The sequence below is a fragment of the Ranitomeya variabilis genome, chromosome 1 (genome assembly GCF_051348905.1).
Source record: "Ranitomeya variabilis isolate aRanVar5 chromosome 1, aRanVar5.hap1, whole genome shotgun sequence".
Taxonomy (NCBI): domain Eukaryota; kingdom Metazoa; phylum Chordata; class Amphibia; order Anura; family Dendrobatidae; genus Ranitomeya; species Ranitomeya variabilis.
The window spans coordinates 29,064,463-29,088,144 of NC_135232.1; the positions used below are offsets into that span (position 1 = coordinate 29,064,463).

Genomic DNA, 23,682 nt, shown 5'->3' on the forward strand with positions numbered 1-23,682 from the left:
CACAAGCGCAATCAGCATGCTTTACTCCAAAATCCCACTGCACTAAAATGCGGACCTCAACAACCATCGGCTGCCCCATCAATCGCATATGCTGCTTCTTCCTCCTCCTCTGTGCCAACTATTGAGATGCAGGTCTTCGACCGCAGAACCTTGGGTTCTTTACCCGCTCCAGTCACGCTGACTGAGAGCTCGCCGTCAGCTGTAACGGATGCGGACGTGCTTGCTGTTTTAGACCCATCTCAGAGAACGAGTACACCACAACTTTCACAGTCCACCAAAACATCTCCACCTGCACCTCCTTCACGATCCAGCAGTTTGTCCGGTTCACCGTACTCCGCTCTCTCTCTCAGCACTGCAGCTAGCCCACGGTTGCACAGTGGTGGTCACGTAAAAGACTGTTTCCTAAAACACATGACAAAGCTAAGAGGTTCAACTCCACCATCTCCAATCTGTTGGCCATGGAAATGCTGCCTTTCCGCCTGGTAGATACAGACGGTTTCCGAAATATGATGGCCGTTGCAGTCCCCCAGTACCAATTACCCAGTCGCCATTACTGCGCTACACCAGCATGACGCAGACAACATCACCCGTTCCTCGACTAAATCTATGTCTGCCAGGGTGCATTTTACCACAGACACTTGAACGAGTAAGTATGGCCAAGGGCGTTACATCTCGGTGACTGGGCACTGGGTGATTCTGGTGGCTGTGGGGGCAGGCGGGGAAGGTGCTGCTTCACAAGTTTTGGCGGCTTAGAGGACAAACCTCTACATTTAACAGCAGTGCATATTTTAGAAGAAAGCGAGGGCACCAATAAACAATATTGAAGATAGCGGTTCTCCAAGAGCATGTTAATGAACAATGAGCAAAAAAGAAGAAAAGATACATGCCCACAAAAATGGGAACGCCCAAAATAAAATAAAAATATATACGATTTTATTAATTAGCACGAACACATTCAGCAAGACAGACTAATAAAAACATTTAAAAACACCAAAGCATGGTAAGATGTCTAGTTACTCCCATAATGTGGCAATAACTAACCCACACTAGATTCAACCAGCAATATAACAATTTATAGTTCCTAAATATAATCTATAACCCTATAAGCAAGTCTATCCAAAGTATTCAATATATCAATCAAAGCCTGTATACCCCCATTCACAGCACCATGTCACCATGTATTATCCCTGTACTGTGACATCACTGTGTGCATTATCCCTGTACTGTGACATCACTGTATGTATTATCCCTGTACTGTGACATCGCTGTGTGTACTATCCCTGTACTGTGACATCACTGTGTGCATTATCCCTGTACTGTGACATCACTGTGTGCATTATCCCTGTACTGTGACATCACTGTATGTATTATCCCTGTACTGTGACATCACTGTGTGTATTATCCCTGTACTGTGACATCACTGTGTGCATTATCCCTGTACTGTGACATCACTGTGTGTATTATCCCTGTACTGTGACATCGCTGTGTGTATTATCCCTGTACTGTGACATCACTGTGTGTATTATCTCTGTACTGTGACATCACTGTGTGCATTATCCCTGTACTGTGACATCACTGTATGTATTATCCCTGTACTGTGACATCACTGTGTGTATTATCCCTGTACTGTGACATCACTGTGTGCATTATCCCTGTACTGTGACATCACTGTGTGTATTATCCCTGTACTGTGACATCACTGTGTTTTATCCCTGTACTGTGACATCACTGTGTGTATCATCTCTGTACTGTGACATCACTGTGTGTATTATCCCTGTACTGTGACATCACTGTGTTTTATCCCTGTACTGTGACATCACTGTGTGTATTATCCCTGTACTGTGACATCACTGTGTGTATTATACCTGTACTGTGACATCACTGTGTGCATTATCCCTGTACTGTGACATCACTGTATGTATTATCCCTGTACTGTGACATCACTGTGTGTATTATCCCTGTACTGTGACATCACTGTGTGCATTATCCCTGTACTGTGACATCACTGTGTGTATTATCCCTGTACTGTGACATCACTGTGTTTTATCCCTGTACTGTGACATAACTGTGTGTATTATCTCTGTACTGTGACATCACTGTGTGTATCATCTCTGTACTGTGACATCACTGTGTGTATTATCCCCGTACTGTGACATCACTGTGTTTTATCCCTGTACTGTGACATCACTGTGTTTATTATCCCTGTACTGTGACATCACTGTGTGTATCATCTCTGTACTGTGACATCACTGTGTGTATTATCCCTGTATTGTGACATCACTGTGTGTATTATATTGGTACTGTGACATCACTGTGTATATTATCCCTGTACTGTGATATCACTGTGTGCATTATCTCTGTACTGTAGTATCACTGTGTGTATTATCCCTGTACTGTGACATCACTGTGTGTATTATCTTGGTACTGTGACATCACTGTGTATATTATCCCTGCACTGTGACATCACTGTGTGTATTATCCCTGTACTGTAGTATCACTGTGTATTATACCTGTACTGTGACATCACTGTGTATCCCTGTACTGTGACATCACTGTGTGTATTATCCCTGTACTGTGACATCACTGTGTGTATTATCCCTGTACTGTGACATCACTGTGTGTATTATCCCTGTACTGTGACATCACTGTGTATTATCTCTGTACTGTGACATCACTGTGTGTATTATCCCTGTACTGTGACATCACTGTGTGTATTATCCCTGTACTGTGACATCACTGTGTGTATTATCCCTGTACTGTGACATCACTGTGTATTATCCCTGTACTGTGACATCACTGTGTGTATTATCCCTGTACTGTGACATCACTGTGTGTATTATCCCTGTACTGTGACATCACTGTGTATTATCCCTGTACTGTGACATCACTGTGTGTATTATCTCTGTACTGTGATATCACTGTGTGTATTATCTCTGTACTGTGACATCACTGTGTGTATTATCCCTGCACTGTGACATCACTGTGTGTATTATCCCTGTACTGTGACATCACTGTGTTTTATCCCTGTACTGTGACATTACAGTGTGTATTATACCGGTACTGTGACATCACTGTGTATTATCCCTGTACTGTGACATCACTGTGTGTATTATCTCTGTACTGTGACATCACTGTGTGTATTATCTCTGTACTGTGCCATCACTGTGTGTATTATCCCTGCACTGTGACATCACTGTGTGTATTATCCCTGTATTGTGACATCACTGTGTATTATCCCTGTACTGTGACATCACTGTGTTTTATCCCTGTACTGTGACATTACAGTGTGTATTATACCGGTACTGTGACATCACTGTGTATTATCTCTGTACTGTGCCATCACTGTGTATTATTCCTGTACTGTGACATCACTGTGTGTATTATCCCTGTACTGTGACATCACTGTGTATTATCCCTGTACTGTGACATCACTGTGTGTATTATCCCTGTACTGTGACATCACTGTGTATTATCCCTGTACTGTAACATCACTGTGTATATTGTTATCACCTGGTGGTTAAGAGGCCATACTGATATGACCTGGTGGCTAAAACGCAACATGGGATGAGCTCTGAGAAGGTGGTATCTCTACTGACCGCAGTCCCTATTCCTAACAACAACACTAGTAATAGCCGTGGGATGTTCCTAACTCTCCCTAGACACCTCTTCACAGCCTAAGAACTAACTACCCCTAAAGAAGGAAATATAAAGCTATCTTGCCTCAGAGAAAACCCCAAAAAGAAAGACAGCCCCCCACAAATATTGACTGTGAGTGAAGAGGGAAATGACGTACACAGAAATGAAATCAGATTTCAGCAAAGGAGGCCAATACTAAACTTGATAGACAGAGAGAAAAGGATACTGTGCGGTCAGTATTAAAAACTACAAAATCCACGCAGAGTTTACAAAAATGAACTCCACACCGACTCACGGTGTGGAGGGGCAAATCTGCTTCCCCAGAGCTTCCAGCTAGCCTGAATATGACATAGTGACAAGCTGGACAAAAAAGGAGACATATTTGCAGAGCAATAGAGTCCAGGCAAATGGACAAACAAAAACTTAGCAAAAACTTATCTTTTGCTGACAAGGACAGGCCATATGAGAAATCCAAGGAGAGAACCAAATCCAACCAAGAACATTGACAGCTGGCATGAACTAAAGCCCAGAGCAGGTTTAAATAACAAACCCAGGCAAGGCGATTAGTGAAGGCAGCTGCCACAGCTACCTAAAGGAGCAGCAGTTCCACTCGAAACCACCAGAGGGAGCCCAAGGGCAGAACTCACAAAAATACCATTAGCAACCACAGGAGGGAGCTCCAGAACGGAATTCACAACAGTACCCCCCCTTGAGGAGGGGTCACCGAACCCTCACCAGAGCTCCCAGGCCGATCAGGACGAGCCAAATGGAAAGCACGAACCAAATCAGCAGCATGAACATCGGAGGCAACAACCCAAGAATTATCCTCCTGGCCATAACACTTCCACTTGACCAGATATTGAAGCTTCCGCCTCGAAAAACGAGAATCCAAAATCTTCTCCACTACATATTCCAATTCCCCCTCAACCAACACCGGAGCAGGAGGGTCAACGGAGGGAACCATATGTACCACATATCTCCGCAACAAAGATCTATGGAACACATTATGAATGGAAAAGGAAGCTGGAAGGGCCAAACGAAAAGACACCGGATTGATAATTTCAGAAATCTTATAAGGCCCAATAAAGCGAGGCTTGAACTTAGGAGAAGAAACCTTCATAGGAACTTGACGAGAAGACAACCAGACCAAATCCCCAACACGAAGCCGGGGACCAACACACCGACGACGGTTAGCAAAACGTTGAGCCTTTTCCTGAGACAACGTCAAATTGTCCACCACATGAGTCCAAATTTGCTGCAACCTGTCCACCACAGAATCCACACCAGGACAGTCAGAAGGCTCAAGCTGCCCCCGAAGAAAAACGAGGATGAAAACCAAAATTACAAAAGAAAGGCGAAACCAAGGTAGCCGAACTAGCCCGATTATTAAGGGCAAACTCGGCCAACGGCAAAAAGGTCACCCAATCATCCTGATCAGCAGACACGAAGCATCTCAAATAGGTTTCCAAGGTCTGATTGGTTCACTCCGTTTGGCCATTTGTCTGAGGATGGAATGCTGAAGAAAAAGACAAATCAATGCCCATTCTAGCACAAAAGGACCGCCAAAACCTAGAAACGAACTGGGAACCTCTGTCAGACACAATATTCTCCGGAATACCATGCAAACGAACCACATGCTGAAAAAATAATGGGACCAAATCAGAGGAGGAAGGCAACTTAGGCAACGGTACCAAATGGCCCATCTTAGAAAACCGGTCACAAACCACCCAGATGACAGACATCTTCTGAGAAACAGGAAGATCAGAAATAAAATCCATGGAAATATGCGTCCAGGGCCTCTCAGGAATAGGCAAAGGCAAAAGCAACCCACTGGCACGGGAACAGCAAGGCTTAGCCCGAGCACAAGTCCCACAGGACTGCACAAACGAACGCACATCCCGCGACAAGGAAGGCCACCAAAAGGACCTAGCCACCAAATCTCTGGTACCGAAAATCCCAGGGTGACCAGCCAACACCGAACAATGAACCTCAGAAATTACCCTGCTAGTCCATCTATCAGGAACAAACAGTTTCCCCACAGGACAGCGGTCAGGTTTATCAGCCTGAAACTCCTGAAGTACCCGCCGCAAATCAGGAGAGATGGCAGAAAGAATCACCCCCTCCTTGAGGATCCCAGCTGGCTCAAGAACTCCCGGAGAATCAGGCAAAAAACTCCTAGAAAGGGCATCAGCCTTCACATTCTTAGATCCCGGAATATACGAGACCACAAAATCAAAACGTGAGAAAAACAGAGACCACCGAGCTTGTCTAGGATTCAACCGCTTAGCAGACTCGAGGTAAATGAGATTCTTATGATCAGCCAAGACCACCACGCGATGTTTGGCTCCCTCAAGCCAATGTCGCCACTCCTCAAATGCCCACTTCATAGCCAACAACTCCCGATTGCCGACATCATAATTACGCTCAGCAGGCGAAAACTTTCTGGAGAAGAAAGCACATGGTTTCATCAAAGAGCCATCAGAATTTCTCTGAGACAAAACGGCCCCTGCCCCAATCTCAGAAGCATCAACCTCAACCTGAAAAGGGAGAGAAACATCTGGCTGACGCAACACAGGGGCAGAAGTAAAATGACGTTTAAGCTCCTGAAAGGCCTCAACAGCCGCAGAGGACCAATTCATCACATCAGCACCCTTCCTCGTCAAATCGGTCAGAGGCTTCACCACACCAGAAAAATTAGCAATAAAGCGGCAATAAAAATTGGCAAAGCCCAAAAATTTCTGAAGGCTCTTTACAGATGTAGGTTGAGTCCAATCATGAATGGCCTGGACTTTAACAGGGTCCATTTCAATAGCCGAGGGAGAAAAAATGAAACCCAAAAAAGAAACCTTCTGAACTCCAAAGAGGCACTTAGACCCCTTCACAAACAACGCATTAGCACGAAGGACCTGAAATACCATCCTAACCTGCTTCACATGAGACTCCCAATCATCGGAGAAAACCAAAATATCATCCAAATACACAATCATGAATTTATCCAGATAATTCCGGAAGATATCATGCATAAAGGACTGAAATACCGATGGAGCATTAGAGAGCCCGAATGGCATCACAAGATATTCAAAATGGCCTTCGGGCGTATTAAATGCTGTTTTCCATTCATCACCTTGTTTAATACGTACGAGATTATACGCCCCTCGAAGGTCGATTTTAGTAAACCAACTGGCACCCTTAATCCGAGCAAACAAATCAGAAAGTAAAGGTAAAGGGTACTGGAATTTGACAGTGATCTTATTGAGAAGGCGATAATCTATACAGGGTCTCAAGGAACCATCCTTCTTGGCAACAAAAAAGAATACCGCTCCCAACGGTGACGAAGACGGGCGAATATGCCCCTTCTCCAAGGACTCCTTTACATAACTCCGCATAGCGGCATGCTCTGGCACAGACAGATTGAAAAGTCGGCCCTTAGGGAACTTACAGCCAGGAATCAAATTAATGGCACAATCGCAGTCCCTATGAGGAGGCAGGGAACTGGACTTGGGCTCATCAAATATATCCTGGAAATCCGACAAAAACTCAGGAACTTCAGAAGAAGGGGACGAGGAAATGGACATCAAAGGAATATCACTATGTATCCCCTGACAACCCCAACCAGTTACAGACATAGATCTCCAATCCAGCACTGGATTATGTACCTGTAACCATGGAAAACCCAGCACAACAACATCATGCAAATTATGCAACACCAACAAGCGAATATTTTCCTGATGTGCTGGAGCCATGTAAAAACATGGTTAACTGTGTCCAGTACTGAGGTTTATTCTTGGCCAATGGCATAGCATCAATCCCCCTTAAGGGAATAGGGCTTTGCAAAGGCTCCAAGGAAAAACCACAGCGCTTGGCAAATTCTAAGTCCATTAAGTTCAGGGCAGCACCAGAATCCACAAATGCCATAACAGAAAAGGACGACAATGAGCAAATCAGGGTAACAGACAAGAGAAATTTAGGCTGTACAGTACTAATGGTAACAGACCTAGGGACCCTCTTAGTACGCTTAGGGCAATCAGAAATAGCATGAGCAGAATCACCACAGTAAAAACACAGGCCATTCTGACGTCTGAATTTCTGCCTTTCTGCTCTAGTCAAAATCCTATCACATTGCATAGGCTCAGGACTCTGCTCAGAGGACACTGCCATATGGTGCACCACCTTGCGCTCGCGCAAGCGCCGATTAATCTGAATGGCCAAAGACATTGACTCATTCAGACCAGCAGGCGTAGGAAACCCCACCATAACATCTTTCAGGGCTTCAGAAAGACCCTTTCTGAAAATAGCTGCCAGGGCATACTCATTCCATTTTGTGAGCACAGACCACTTTCTAAATTTCTGGCAGTATACTTCTGCTGCTTCCTGACCCTGACACAGAGCCAGCAAAGTTTTTTCTGCCTGATCCACAGAATTAGGCTCGTCATACAGCAATCCGAGCGCTTGAAAAAATGCGTCAATATTGAGCAATGCAGGATTTCCTGGCTCAATGGAGAATGCCCAGTCCTGCGGGTCGCCACGCAGCAAAGAAATTACAATCTTCACCTGCTGAATGGGGTCACCAGAGGAACGGGGTCTCAGAGCAAAGAACAATCTGCAATTATTTTTAAAATTCAAAGATTTAGATCTATCCCCAGAAAATAAATCAGGAATAGGAATTCTAGGCTCAAATACCGGAGTCTGGACAACATCCACGCGCAAGGACAGACCCTGAACCTCCATATCAGCACCAAAATCCTGAACCACCCAGAGATTAAGGGGAAAAAAAAGACAAAACAAGCTACAAAGGAAAAAAAATGACTCAGAACTTTCTTTTCCCTCTTTTGAGATGCATTTAACACATTGTGGGCCAGCTGTACTGTTATGACCTGGTGGTTAAGAGGCCACACTGATATGACCTGGTGGCTAAAACGCAACATGGGACGAGCTCTGAGAAGGTGGTATCTCTACTGACCGCAGTCCCTAATCCTAACAACAACACTAGTAATAGCCGTGGGATGTTCCTAACTCTCCCTAGACACCTCTTCACAGCCTAAGAACTAACTATCCTTAAAGAAGGAAATAGAAAGCTATCTTGCCTCAGAGAAAACCCCAAAAGGAAAGACAGCCCCCCACAAATATTGACTGTGAGTGAAGAGGGAAATGACGTACACATAAATGAAATCAGATTTCAGCAAAGGAGGCCAATACTAAACTTGATAGACAGAGAGAAAAGGATACTGTGCGGTCAGTATTAAAAACTACAAAATCCACGCAGAGTTTACAAAAATGAACTCCACACCGACTCACGGTGTGGAGGGGCAAATCTGCTTCCCCAGAGCTTCCAGCTAGCCTGAATATGACATAGTGACAAGCTGGACAAAAAAGGAGACATATTTGCAGAGCAATAGAGTCCAGGCAAATGGACAAACAAAAACTTAGCAAAAACTTATCTTTTGCTGACAAGGACAGGCCATATGAGAAATCCAAGGAGAGAACCAAATCCAACCAAGAACATTGACAGCTGGCATGAACTAAAGCCCAGAGCAGGTTTAAATAACAAACCCAGGCAAGGCGATTAGTGAAGGCAGCTGCCACAGCTACCTAAAGGAGCAGCAGTTCCACTCGAAACCACCAGAGGGAGCCCAAGGGCAGAACTCACAAAAATACCATTAGCAACCACAGGAGGGAGCTCCAGAACGGAATTCACAACAGTGTATTATCTCTGTACTGTGACATCACTGTGTGTATTATCCCTGCACTGTGACATCACTGTGTGCATTATCCCTGTACTGTGACATCACTGTGTGTATTATACCTGTACTGTGACATCACTGTGTATTATCTCTGTACTGTGACATCACTGTGTGTATTATCCCTGTATTGTGACATCACTGTGTATTATCCCTGTACTGTGACATCACTGTGTTTTATCCCTGTACTGTGACATCATTTTGTGTATTATCCCTGTACCGTGACATCACTGTGTGTATTATCCCTATTATCCCTGTACTGTGACATCACTGTGTGTATTATCTCTGTACTTTGACATCACTGTGTGTATTATTCCTGTACTGTGACATCACTGTGTGTATTATCCCTGTACTGTGACATCACTGTGTGTATTATACCTGTACTGTGACATCACTGTGTATTATCCCTGTACTGTGACATCACTGTGTGCATTATCCCTGTACTGTGACATCCTTTGTGTATTATCCCTGTACTGTGACATCACTGTGTGTATTATCTCTGTACTTTGAAATCACTGTTGTTGTGAAATTGGATTCTGGGCTCCCCCGGTGGCCACTGGTGGAATTGAACTTGTGTGCATCATCCTCTCTGTTCACCTGTTCCCATCAGGATGTGGGAGTCTCTATATAACCTTGCTCCTCTGTCAGTTTCATGCCGGTCAACAATGTAATCAGAAGCCTTTCTTTGCATGTTCCTGCTACTAGACAACTCCCAGCTAAGTTGGACTTTCGTCCTTGTTTGTTTTTGCATTTTGTTCCAGTTCACAGCTGCTGTTTCGTTACTGTGTCTGGAAAGCTCTTGTGATCTGAAATTGCCACTCTGGTGTTATGAGTTAATACTAGAGTCTTAAAGTAATTTCTGGATGGTGTTTTGATAGGGTTTTCAGCTGACCATGAAAGTGCCCTTTCTGTCTTCCTGCTATCTAGTAAGCGGACCTCGATTTTGCTAAACCTATTTTCATACTACGTTTGTCATTTCATCTAAAATCACCGCCAATATATGTGGGGGCCTCTGTCTGCCTTTTGGGGAAATTTCTCTAGAGGTGAGCCAGGACTGTATTTTCCTCTGCTAGGATTAGTTAGTCCTCCGGCTGGCGCTGGGCGTCTAGGGATAAAACGTAGGCACGCTACCCGGCCACTGTTAATTGTGCGGCAGGTTTAGTTCATGGTCAGTTTAGATTCCATCTTCCAAGAGCTAGTTCTTATATATGCTGGGCTATGTTCTCTCGCCATTGAGAATCATGACAGTTTGACCGGCCAAAAAGGGTTAAATTATTGGCTGAGAAAGGAGAGAAAAAAGAAGTCTGCTGAAATTTTTTTTTTTTTTTTTCTCTAGTTCTGAGTGTGCTCATAATTGAATCACTTGCTAGTCTGCCTATACTGCAGCCTTCCTCTCTTTCTCTCCTTCTAATCCTTGAATGGCTCTGTGTTCACCTGTTTGAAATGGATCTTCAGAGTGTAGCTACAGGTTTGAATAATCTCGCCACGAAGGTACAAAATTTGCAAGATTTTGTTGTTCATGCACCTATGTCTGAACCTAGAATTCCTTTGCCTGAATTTTTTTCAGGGAATAGATCTGGCTTTCAAAATTTTAAAAATAATTGCAAATTGTTTTTGTCCCTGAAGTCTCGCTCTGCCGGAGATCCTGCACAGCAGGTCAGGATTGTAATTTCCTTGCTCCGGGGCGACCCTCAAGACTGGGCTTTTGCATTGGCACCAGGGGATCCTGCGTTGCTCAATGTGGATGCGTTTTTTCTGGCCTTGGGGTTGCTTTATGAGGAACCTCATTTAGAGCTTCAGGCGGAAAAAGCTTTGATGTCCCTATCTCAGGGGCAAGATGAAGCTGAAATATACTGCCAAAAATTCCGTAAATGGTCTGTGCTTACTCAGTGGAATGAGTGCGCCCTGGCGGCGATTTTCAGAGAAGGTCTCTCTGATGCCATTAAGGATGTTATGGTGGGGTTCCCTGTGCCTGCGGGTCTGAATGAGTCCATGACAATGGCTATTCAGATCGATAGGCGTCTGCGGGAGCGCAAACCTGTGCACCATTTGGCGGTGTCTACTGAGAAGACGCCAGAAAATATGCAATGTGATAGAATTCTGTCCAGAAGCGAGCGGCAGAATTTTAGACGAAAAAATGGGTTGTGCTTCTATTGTGGTGATTCAACTCATGTTATATCAGCATGCTCTAAGCGTACTAAGAAGCTTGACAAGTCTGTTTCAATTAGCACTTTACAGTCTAAGTTTATTCTATCTGTGACCCTGATTTGTTCTTTATCATCTATTACCGCGGACGCCTATGTCGACTCTGGCGCCGCTTTGAGTCTTATGGATTGGTCCTTTGCCAAACGCTGTGGGTATGATTTGGAGCCTTTGGAAGCTCCTATACCTCTGAAGGGGATTGACTCCACCCCATTGGCTAGTAATAAACCACAATACTGGACACAAGTAACTATGCGTATTAATCCGGATCACCAGGAGATTATTCGCTTTCTGGTGCTGTATAATCTACATGATGTTTTGGTGCTGGGATTGCCATGGCTGCAATCTCACAACCCAGTCCTCGACTGGAAAGCTATGTCTGTGTTAAGCTGGGGATGTAAAGGGACTCATGGGGACGTACCTTTGGTTTCCATTTCATCATCTATTCCCTCTGAGATTCCTGAATTCTTGTCTGACTATCGTGACGTTTTTGAAGAACCCAAGCTTGGTTCACTACCTCCGCACCGGGAGTGCGATTGTGCCATAGATTTGATCCCGGGTAGTAAATACCCTAAGGGTCGTTTATTTAATCTGTCTGTGCCTGAACATGCTGCTATGCGAGAATATATAAAGGAGTCCTTGGAAAAGGGACATATTCGTCCTTCGTCATCTCCCTTAGGAGCCGGTTTTTTTCTTTGTGTCTAAGAAAGATGGCTCTTTGAGGCCGTGTATTGATTATCGGCTTTTGAATAAAATCACGGTTAAATATCAATATCCGTTACCACTGCTGACTGATTTGTTTGCTCATATAAAGGGGGCCAAGTGGTTCTCTAAGATTGATCTCCGTGGGGCGTATAATTTGGTGCGAATCAAGCAGGGGGATGAGTGGAAAACCGCATTTAATACGCCCGAGGGCCACTTTGAGTATTTGGTGATGCCTTTTGGTCTTTCAAATGCCCCTTCAGTCTTCCAGTCCTTTATGCATGACATTTTCCGCGATTATTTGGATAAATTTATGATTGTGTATCTGGATGATATTCTGATTTTTTCGGATGACTGGGACTCTCATGTCCAGCAGGTCAGGAGGGTTTTTCAGGTTTTGCGGTCTAATTCCTTGTGTGTGAAGGGTTCTAAGTGCGTTTTTGGGGTTCAAAAGATTTCCTTCTTGGGATACATTTTTTCCCCCTCTTCCATCGAGATGGATCCTGTCAAGGTTCAGGCTATTTGTGATTGGACGCAACCCTCTTCTCTTAAGAGTCTTCAGAAATTTTTGGGCTTTGCTAACTTTTATCGTCAATTTATTGCTGGTTTTTCTGATGTTGTTAAACCATTGAGTGATTTGACTAAGAAGGGTGCTGATGTTGCTGATTGGTCCCCTGCTGCTGTGGAGGCCTTTCGGGAGCTTAAGCGCCGCTTTTCTTCCGCCCCTGTGTTGCGTCAGCCTGATGTTGCTCTTCCTTTTCAGGTTGAGGTCGACGCTTCTGAAATCGGAGCTGGGGCGGTGTTGTCGCAGAGAAGTTCCGACTGCCCCGTGATGAGACCTTGTGCTTTTTTTTCCCGTAAATTTTCGCCCGCCGAGCGGAATTATGATATTGGGAATCGGGAGCTTTTGGCCATGAAGTGGGCTTTTGAGGAGTGGCGTCACTGGCTTGAGGGGGCCAGACATCAGGTGGTGGTATTGACTGACCACAAAAATTTAATTTACCTTGAGTCTGCCAGGCGCCTGAATCCTAGACAGGCGCGCTGGTCGTTGTTTTTCTCTCGGTTTAATTTTGTGGTGTCATACCTACCGGGTTCTAAGAATGTTAAGGCGGATGCCCTTTCTAGGAGTTTTGAGCCTGACTCCCCTGGTAATTCTGAGCCCACAGGTATCCTTAAGGATGGAGTGATATTGTCTGCCGTTTCTCCAGACCTGCGGCGGGCCTTGCAGGAGTTTCAGGCGGATAGACCGGATCGTTGCCCACCTGGTAGACTGTTTGTTCCTGATGATTGGACCAGTAGAGTCATCTCTGAGGTTCATTCTTCTGCATTGGCAGGTCATCCTGGAATCTTTGGTACCAGGGATTTGGTGGCAAGGTCCTTCTGGTGGCCTTCCCTGTCACGAGATGTGCGAGGCTTTGTGCAGTCTTGTGACGTTTGTGCTCGGGCCAAGCCTTGTTGTTCTCGGGCTAGTGGATTGTTGTTGCCCTTGCCTATTCCGAAGAGGCCTTGGACGCACATCTCGATGGATTTTATTTCGGATCTGCCTGTTTCTCAGAAGATGTCTGTCATCTGGGTGGTGTGTGACCGTTTCTCTAAGATGGTCCATTTGGTTCCCTTGCCTAAGTTGCCTTCTTCTTCCGAGTTGGTTCCTCTGTTTTTTCAAAATGTTGTTCGTTTGCATGGTATTCCGGAGAATATCGTTTCTGACAGAGGGACCCAATTCGTGTCTAGATTTTGGCGGGCATTCTGTGCTAGGATGGGCATAGATTTGTCTTTTTCGTCTGCTTTCCATCCTCAGACTAATGGCCAGACCGAGCGGACTAATCAGACCTTGGAGACATATTTGAGGTGTTTTGTGTCTGCGGATCAGGATGATTGGGTTGCTTTTTTGCCATTGGCGGAGTTCGCCCTCAATAATCGGGCCAGCTCTGCCACCTTGGTGTCCCCGTTTTTCTGTAATTCGGGGTTTCATCCTCGATTTTCCTCCGGTCAGGTGGAATCTTCGGATTGTCCTGGAGTGGATGCTGTGGTGGAGAGGTTGCATCAGATTTGGGGGCAGGTAGTGGACAATTTGAAGTTGTCCCAGGAGAAGACTCAGCTTTTTGCCAACCGCCGTCGTCGTGTTGGTCCTCGGCTTTGTGTTGGGGACTTGGTGTGGTTGTCTTCTCGTTTTGTCCCTATGAGGGTTTCTTCTCCTAAGTTTAAGCCTCGGTTCATCGGCCCGTACAAGATATTGGAGATTCTTAACCCTGTGTCCTTCCGTTTGGACCTCCCTGCATCTTTTTCTATTCATAATGTTTTTCATCGGTCATTATTGCGCAGGTATGAGGTACCGGTTGTGCCTTCCGTTGAGCCTCCTGCTCCGGTGTTGGTTGAGGGTGAGTTGGAGTACGTTGTGGAAAAGATCTTAGACTCCCGTGTTTCCAGACGGAAACTCCAGTATCTGGTCAAATGGAAGGGATACGGTCAGGAGGATAATTCTTGGGTGACTGCCTCTGATGTTCATGCCTCCGATCTTGTCCGTGCCTTTCATAGGGCTCATCCTGATCGCCCTGGTGGTTCTGGTGAGGGTTCGGTGCCCCCTCCTTGAGGGGGGGGTACTGTTGTGAAATTGGATTCTGGGCTCCCCCGGTGGCCACTGGTGGAATTGAACTTGTGTGCATCATCCTCTCTGTTCACCTGTTCCCATCAGGATGTGGGAGTCTCTATATAACCTTGCTCCTCTGTCAGTTTCATGCCGGTCAACAATGTAATCAGAAGCCTTTCTTTGCATGTTCCTGCTACTAGACAACTCCCAGCTAAGTTGGACTTTCGTCCTTGTTTGTTTTTGCATTTTGTTCCAGTTCACAGCTGCTGTTTCGTTACTGTGTCTGGAAAGCTCTTGTGATCTGAAATTGCCACTCTGGTGTTATGAGTTAATACTAGAGTCTTAAAGTAATTTCTGGATGGTGTTTTGATAGGGTTTTCAGCTGACCATGAAAGTGCCCTTTCTGTCTTCCTGCTATCTAGTAAGCGGACCTCGATTTTGCTAAACCTATTTTCATACTACGTTTGTCATTTCATCTAAAATCACCGCCAATATATGTGGGGGCCTCTGTCTGCCTTTTGGGGAAATTTCTCTAGAGGTGAGCCAGGACTGTATTTTCCTCTGCTAGGATTAGTTAGTCCTCCGGCTGGCGCTGGGCGTCTAGGGATAAAACGTAGGCACGCTACCCGGCCACTGTTAATTGTGCGGCAGGTTTAGTTCATGGTCAGTTTAGATTCCATCTTCCAAGAGCTAGTTCTTATATATGCTGGGCTATGTTCTCTCGCCATTGAGAATCATGACACACTGTGTGTATTATTCCTGTACTGTGACATCACTGTGTGTATTATCCCTGTACTGTGACATCACTGTGTGTATTATACCTGTACTGTGACATGCCTGTGTGTATTATCCCTGTACTGTGACATCACTGTGTGTATTATCCCTGTACTGTGACATCGCTGTGTGTATTATCTCTGTACTGTGACATCACTGTGTGTATTATCCCTGTACTGTGACATCGCTGTGTGTATTATCTCTGTACTGTGACATCACTGTGTGTATTATCTCTGTACTGTGACATCGCTGTGTGTATTATCCCTGTACTGTGACATCACTGTGTGTATTATCCCTGTACTGTGACATCGCTGTGTGTATTATGTCTGTACTGTGACATCACTGTGTGTATTATCTCTGTACTGTGACATCGCTGTGTGTATTATCCCTGCACTGTGACATCACTGTGTGTATTATCCCTGTACTGTGACATCACTGTGTGTATTATCCCTGTACTGTGACATCACTGTGTGTATTATGTCTGTACTGTGACATCACTGTGTGTATTATCTCTGTACTGTGACATCGCTGTGTGTATTATCCCTGCACTGTGACATCACTGTGTGTATTATCCCTGTACTGTGACATCACTGTGTGTATTATCCCTGTACTGTGACATCGCTGTGTGTATTATCTCTGTACTGTGACATCACTGTGTGTATTATCTCTGTACTGTGACATCGCTGTGTGTATTATCCCTGTACTGTGACATCACTGTGTGCAGAAGCACACCAGGTCTTTGGTTCCAGTGTGCCTGCGGAGGATAAGAACCTTTCTGCCGTTCCTTCGGCTCTCCATGTAATATGCTGGTAGACATAAGAGCAGCTTAGATTCTCAGCATAGTTTAGTTTATCTTTGTCTGTGAATGGAGACGTGACGTCCTCTAACCTTCAGCTCACATTCTTCACCACCATAACATGAAATGCACAGAGATTCCAGAGAGGCTTCTGTCAACAGGACTGTGAGGCGTCCAGGAGCCCGTGGGCAGAACCGTCCAGGACGCAGGAATTGGGCGACACTGCACCAGTTAGGACTGGTTTCAGTTTTACCTTTCAAGATGGCAACCTCTCAATCAAACTGAGATCAAGTGAGCGAGAAAGCTCCGGGCTAAAATAACTGGATTGTAGTGGAATTATTTTCACGTGAAACAACTTGTGCAAAGGAAAACAACCGAACAAGCTGCCCCCGAGTGACCTGACGAGAGCGTCTCCTCCAGTCATCATCACTAACACCATCAGGACCAGAACCTTTTTTTATCTTAATCTTTAATTTTATATATATATATACATATATATATATATATATATATATTTATATTTATTTTAGAATTTTTGCATGTGTTTTATAGATTTTTTGGGATTTTTTGTACTTTTTCAGAGCTATATTTTTGTTTTTAAGAAACTTTTTTTTCTTTCTTAGCTCTTAAAGGGATTATCTTGATTGATCACTCTTTGTAATATGTAATAACATACACCTAAAGTAGAATATTGCCCTTAGTGTTTATTCTAAAAATATTGCCCTTCGCCTCTTTCAATAGCCCTTGGTCTGCCTGCCGCAATGTATGGGTAGGGATCACGTGTCGGATCACCCCACGTTAGTTTCCTCTGCTACTGTCAATTAAACCTTCTCCCACCATCACTTTTTTACGTTCCCACCTCCCAACAGTCTGCATGGGAGCTGCAAAGCCAAAACGGTGGGACTTTTTTTTATTATTAATTAGGACCCTTTCCAAAGTTCCTTCATTGCTTCTTTCAAGTGCATTACGGAATTTGCAATTAATGAGTTTCCAAACTAAATTTTGAGCAAAATGATGTAATGACGCCAATATGGTCCCATTCACATGTTGCAGTTTCCAGATATGCAAGCAAATGACCTCTACCAATTCTGAGAATATGCCATCATTTTACAAAATGCAAGATTTTCAATTTTGATCTGCATAAAAATAATATTTCTGGAAAAGCTAGTTACCATGCATAAAAATCAAGATACTGTTTCCCCTGTCCCAGGCTTTTTCTGCTCTGCATGAACAGAATGTACTTTCCATAGGTTATATTTATTTGTACAAGGCTTGGACGCTGCTGTTGACGGCTTTGATCCCTAATTTTTTCTGCAAAACTTGTCTTCTATCCAGCAAAAACTGGTCTGTTTTCGTAAAAACGTACATAATATATAACTAGGTTAACTCTTGGGGCCTTAAAGCTTGTGTCACCTTCCTGAACTCCCGTTTTGGCAGATTAATATGAATTAAAAAAAAAAATAAGACTACAAAATCTGACTACGCAGGGTTTGCTTTGTAGTCTGTTACCGTGTAGACACATACAGTAGGTTGCACATGTGCATTCTATATGCACACAGCTTTCAATGGTTTACAGCAGTCATCTTCAACTTATAGCGTCCAACTTTTGTTTAGACTACAACATAGCCACTCAGGGCATGGTGGGAGTTATAGTTTCCCAGTAGTTTTAAAGAGTAAACATCATTTTATTGAATTCATTTTTATTCATAAATCAATAGAACACATGAAAAGAAGAAACTTTGTAAAATATATTATCAGAGAGATCTGCTTCTTGTGGGACACTGCGGCAGTCCCGCTGTCCCCTGACTGCCAGGCCTTTTACATGGCTCCTCCCCGGTCTCCCTCGGGGTGACGGCGCTGGGGTTTGGAGGCTGGGGGGCGTGGCCTAATTTGAAAAGGGGCGGGCGCGCCTCTCTGCGGTTTCCGGATCCTCTCACTTGGACCCGGACCTGTTTGGGGCTGCCGGCACCATGGACCCGCTCCAGGAGGCGGTGAGAGAGAAAATTAGCAGGGAGGGCAGCGACTGGCTAGCGGCGCTATTGGCCGGGAGCAGCTCCCTCCCTGCAATGAGCCAGGCGATGCCGTCGGGCGGGGGGCGATCTGGCAGAGCCTCCCGGCTGCCGGCTCGCCTGAGCCCACCATTACATTTGAAAAGGAGCGCGCGCGGTTCAAGCGCGCGCGCTTCCTCACACGTGGGCAGACAGCGCGTCTCAGTAGCAGCGGTCGGGCAGGCACAGGAGGGGGCCATCCTGAAACCTATCGTCGCTGCTCTCTCGGCTGGTACGGTTTCTTGGGGAGGGGGTGCACAGCAACAGCTGCCGGGCACCACAGCTGGGTTAGGGCCGTTAACTGCTGCTGGTATGGGGGGAATTCAGGGGTCACCTGCGTCATCGCAGGAGGCTGAGGGAGTAGGGGAATCACAGGAGATATTTTCCCCGACTCCACAACCAATGGGGGACACTTGCAATAGCACAGGGAGGGGGTGGGAGGCTTTAATAGCGGCCCAACGGCAGGTACGTTCTACCTTAGTATTGGGGCAGCAAACTGTAGCTGGGCACACAAGGGTCAGAGTGGAGTCCCCTTTCCCCTCATGCCCATTGATTTTTACAACACCCCCTTCACTAATTCCTGGGGGGCAAGTAATTCCATCACAATTAGCAGCAGGAGCAGGAGAGCATCAGAACGCCTCAGCAGCCGTATCGCTGGTGGCAACCGATGTTGGACCTCCCGTACAAGGTGCTGGCACCCCGGCTCTGGTTGGCGGTCAGAGCGCGGGTAACCGCTCCGCGCGCAGCCTCTCCTCTTCGTCATCATCCGGACATGGTCGTCGACGCCGAAAAAGGCATAGGGAGCACTACGGTAACAGGGGGCATTCCCATAGGTCCAGATCCAGCCGTCGCAGCAGGTGGTCTAGGGCGTCACGGTGGCGCTCTCCATCCTCGTCGGATAGTTCATCCAGCCGGTCTCGTTGACACGGTTCATCACGACACAGGTCCACATCCTGGGTGGAACGGCGAAGTGCTAACATCCACGGAACTCAGGAACAGAGTCGCCCGGAACCTAGTATGCAACCCGGTGAGTACGCCTTTACTGGGGCTTGGGGCGGTAATAGGGGTAATACCGGGAATTTAGCGGACGCGATCCCGTTTAGCGTGGGTGGCGGCAGGATTTTTGTAAATCCCAGGGTGCTGCAACCTGCGGCACCGCCGAAACCATCCCCCCCCCGTCCCCGCCCGGGCATTTACAAAGATGGACTCTTTTGCGGCGTTCCACCCCTAGGGTCACATCTAGACATTAGCGTGAAGGAACAAATTTGGGCTAACGAGTTCATCGACATTTGGTCCCTCGTATCCACCGAGCAGCACTCGGTGGATAAGGAGAGACGGGTAGGCGAAAAAGTGTATGACAGGAAGCCTAAAGTAGCGAAAACTATTAACAATTGGCTGCAGGCTTTCGCGGTTTTAGGTTGCGTGATGGGAGAGAAGCACCCGGAACGCTGTTCCGAGCTCTTCATTTATTTAGACAGCATCTACTGTTCATACAAGTCCCACGGCGGTTCAGCATGGTGGAAATATGACGAAGATTTCCGCCGCCGGCTAGCCGTCAACCCACACTTGGGGTGGGGGGTCAAGGCCACTGATTCATGGTTGCGATTGATGATGGCCCAAAAAACCCTGCAGCCCTTTCCTGGGTCGTCCGCCGGCCTGGCCAACAGTACAGGGTCGGCGGTCATATGAAGACCTGGCACTTGTTGGCTTTTCAACGAGGGCCACTGCAAATTCTACGGATTGTGCAAATACAAGCACGAATGTTCCGTGTGTGGGGGAACCCACTCTGCATCAAAATGCTCCAGACCCCCTCAAAAAGCGAATAGCAACAAGACACCCGCAGGGGGTGAACCATCTGACACCGGTGATCGTAAAAAGCATGGAACCGTGGCTGGCCAGATACCCCAATAAACCGGCTGCGGCACAACTCAGCTTTGGTTTTTCTTTCGGTTTTTTCATCGCTTTCGTTTTTTCGAATAAACCCCAGTCGTCCCCTAATTTAAAATCTGCCAGAGACTTCCCAGTTATCCTGTACGAAAAATTGAATAAGGAAATTCAAGCAGGACGCTTCCAGGGCCCTTTTAACGCTCCCCCCTTTTATAACTTACGAGTTTCCCCTTTGGGCATTGTTCCCAAGAAAGAATCGGGTAAATACCGGCTGATTCACCATTTGTCCTACCCAAAAGGCAGATCGGTGAACGACGGCATCCCGGGAGACGACACCGCGGTAACGTATATACCTTTTGACAGAGCCGTTGAAATGGTCAGAAAAGCTGGGCCAGGTGCCCTTATGGCCAAATCAGATATCGAATCCGCATTCCGGCTGCTCCTGGTTCACCCGGACTGCTACCACTTGTTAGGAGCCATGTTCGGGGGCCAATACTACAACGACACGTGCCTCCCTATGGGATGCTCAATTTCCTGCCATTATTTTGAAATGTTTAGTATATTTCTGGAATGGGTTGCCCGCAAGGTAACGCGTTTGCCATCGATTACGCACTACCTCGATGACTTTTTGCTTGTGGGCCCGGCTAATTCGGAAAAGTGTTCTCAGGCCCTGGTCCAATTTAAGGATGTCATGTCCCTTTTCGGCGTTCCCCTGTCTCCGAAAAAAACGGTCGGTCCTGTCCCCGTAATCACTTTCCTCGGGATCAAAATTGACTCGGTCGCCATGGAATTCAGGTTGCCCCAAGACAAGATTGCAAAGCTTTTAGACCTAATCGCGGGGTGTTTATCGGTCGGTAAGGTTTCACTAGTTCAAATGCAATCTCTTCTCAGATCCCTGAATTTCGCCTGTAAGATAATGCCGATGGGCAGAATTTTTTCTCGCAGGTTGATTCTGGCCACGAAAGGCGTGAGGCAACCTCACCACAGGATTAGGATCACTGCTCAGCTGCGCAGTGATCTGACCATATGGCAGCGTTTTCTCATTTCCTACAACGGCAGAACGTGTTTTCAGGAGGATGAATGCGACAGCGACAGCCTGGGCCTAAGGTTTGGACCAGCTGGTATGGCGGGTTTCAGCGTCAGTTTTGGGGATCAGACATGTGTTGGTACATGGCCCGAATCTTGGGTTGCCAGAGCGTGGCCCCAGGACCCGGTGTTAACGGAGTTGTTCCCCCTGGCGGCAGCCATGGAACTTTGGGGGTTTTATGCAACAAGCGTATCCGACTGCAGCTTAGAACGGACAAGGCTATACATGCCATTAATTTCCTGTCATCTTCCTCTTTACCTGTCATAAAGGTCATCGGTTTTACTGTGTTAAAATGCTTTGAGACCAACACATGTTTAAAGGCGAGCGCCTATGACAGTATGAATGACTGTTTTACGAATGTCAAACTTCGGTCTGATTCACAGGTGCGATATGGCCGGCAGCCGAGGGAACAACAGCGAATCCTGGAATGCCCTCCTTCGGTTTGGGATGCCCTGGAGAATTAATTCCCCTGATAAGGTCTTCCATCGCTCCCTCCACCTGGAGAGCATACGGTAAGGCATGGGATGAGTGGTGCAGTTTGGCAGCTGAGGAACCGGTAGGTAATTCGGACTACCTGAGGCTTCAGGTTACTTTGGCTTTCCTGGCGCGTCTGCAGGCCTCTGGGGTCTTGGGAGCGGTGGCTCGTAACCGCATATCGGGTGTGGCTTTCCATTTTAAACTACGCAGTTGGCCCGATTCAACCAAGCATTTTTTGATCGGGCAAGTACTGAAAGGCTGGCGTCGGGCAAGCGCGCGGAACGACCAAAGGAGGCCTATTTCCTTCCCTCTCCTGTCCAGTTTGGTCAGGGTTTCGGGTACTGTTTGCGACTCCGCTTACGTAGCCACTTTGCTCTCAGCGGCCTTCGGCTTGGCTTTTTTCGGGGCCATGCGGGTCAGCGAGATACTCCCCTCGTCCCGCCGCAAGGCAGGCGGCCTGCAGCTGGACGACATAGTGATCTGCGACGACGGGTTGAGGGTGAGGGTGCGCAGGTCCAAAACCGACCAGGAAGGCAGGGGCACTTGGTTCCCTCTTTTTGCTATCGAGGGGGCGATTTGCCCATTAGCATTGATCAAAAGTTACATGCAGGTCAGGAGCATCGGGTCACAATTGTTCATCCACGAAAACGGCTCTCCCCTTTTTGCGTGCCAGTTTTTGGCGGTTCTTAGACACGCGCTGTCATTCTTAGGTCTGCCCGCGGCAGATTTCGGTACCCATTCGTTTAGGATCGGCGCAGCGACGGAAGCCTCCAGGGCGGGTCTTTTCGAATCGGATATTCAGAGGGTTGGTAGATGGAGGTCCCACTGTTTCACCAGGAATATCAGGCCCGAATTAGTCCTGTAAGAGTTTTCGTCAAGAATACACTTTTATGCGGGTTGTTGACGTTTTTTTTTTTTTCTCCTAGATTGCATTTCGCTTTGCTTAACAATACTTTTTGTCTTTGGTTTCAGATGGTATGCGGCCCAGCATATGGCTGGTGGGTCATTCTTACATATATTGGGCAGCACGGCGGGTGGAATTATGCCCAGGAGGTCGATCGCTTGGCCTTACAGGAATGGACGTCATCTGGCGTGGAACGAGGGGTCTTACATGGTCCCAAGTCTTTCCGGAAGTTGTGCGTGTTGCAAGAGTAGCGTCTTCCCCGACAGTGGTGGTTATTCATGCCGGAGGGAATGACCTGGCTTCTTTTCCTCTCGCTGAACTGTTGACCCTGATGAGAGCTGATTTGGACAAACTTCCAGGTTTCTTTCCAGTGATGTGTTTAGTGTGGTCGGAGTTGATTCCTAGATTGGTTTGGTGAGGTGCCAGGGAGCTGAGCGCCATGGAAAGATCTAGACGCACTTTAAACCAGCGGATATCTCGCTTCATCAGGTTTAAGAATGGCGTGGTGGTGAGGCACCACCGATTAGAGGGGGATAATTCCGGTTTTCTCCTATCGGATGGGGTCCATCTTAATGATGCCGGCTTAGATATCTTCCTGGATGGTCTTCGGGAAGGGGTGGTTCAGGCGCTCCATTCTTTGGGTGGGTCGTAGCTCGTGTCACGGGCTACTCCGTGGCGGAATGGGTGGAGTTTATGGTGGTGAGGATACTTGCACCGGGAGACCGGAAGGCAGACAATCTCCCTACACCCGATTGGTTGGCAAATTTTTGCCGGTTTTAAGCTGCGACCTTAATTTTAAGCCAAAAGAAAAGATTGAAGTTATATGAACAAGTTATTTCATAAA

The 23,682-nt window shown here is 46.5% G+C and overlaps 1 protein-coding gene across 1 annotated transcript in view; it reads left to right on the forward strand.

The window, feature by feature from the left end:
* LOC143793664 (uncharacterized) overlaps window positions 1-23,430 on the forward strand; it is a 105,448-nt gene extending 82,018 nt beyond the window's left edge. Inside the window, exons 2-3 of the mRNA XM_077280713.1 lie at window positions 21,841-21,969; window positions 22,907-23,430. Coding sequence (XP_077136828.1) covers window positions 21,841-21,969; window positions 22,907-23,132 — 355 coding nt within the window. The 3' untranslated portion in view covers window positions 23,133-23,430. The remainder of the gene's footprint in view (window positions 1-21,840; window positions 21,970-22,906) is intronic.
* Window positions 23,431-23,682: the final 252 nt, after the last annotated feature.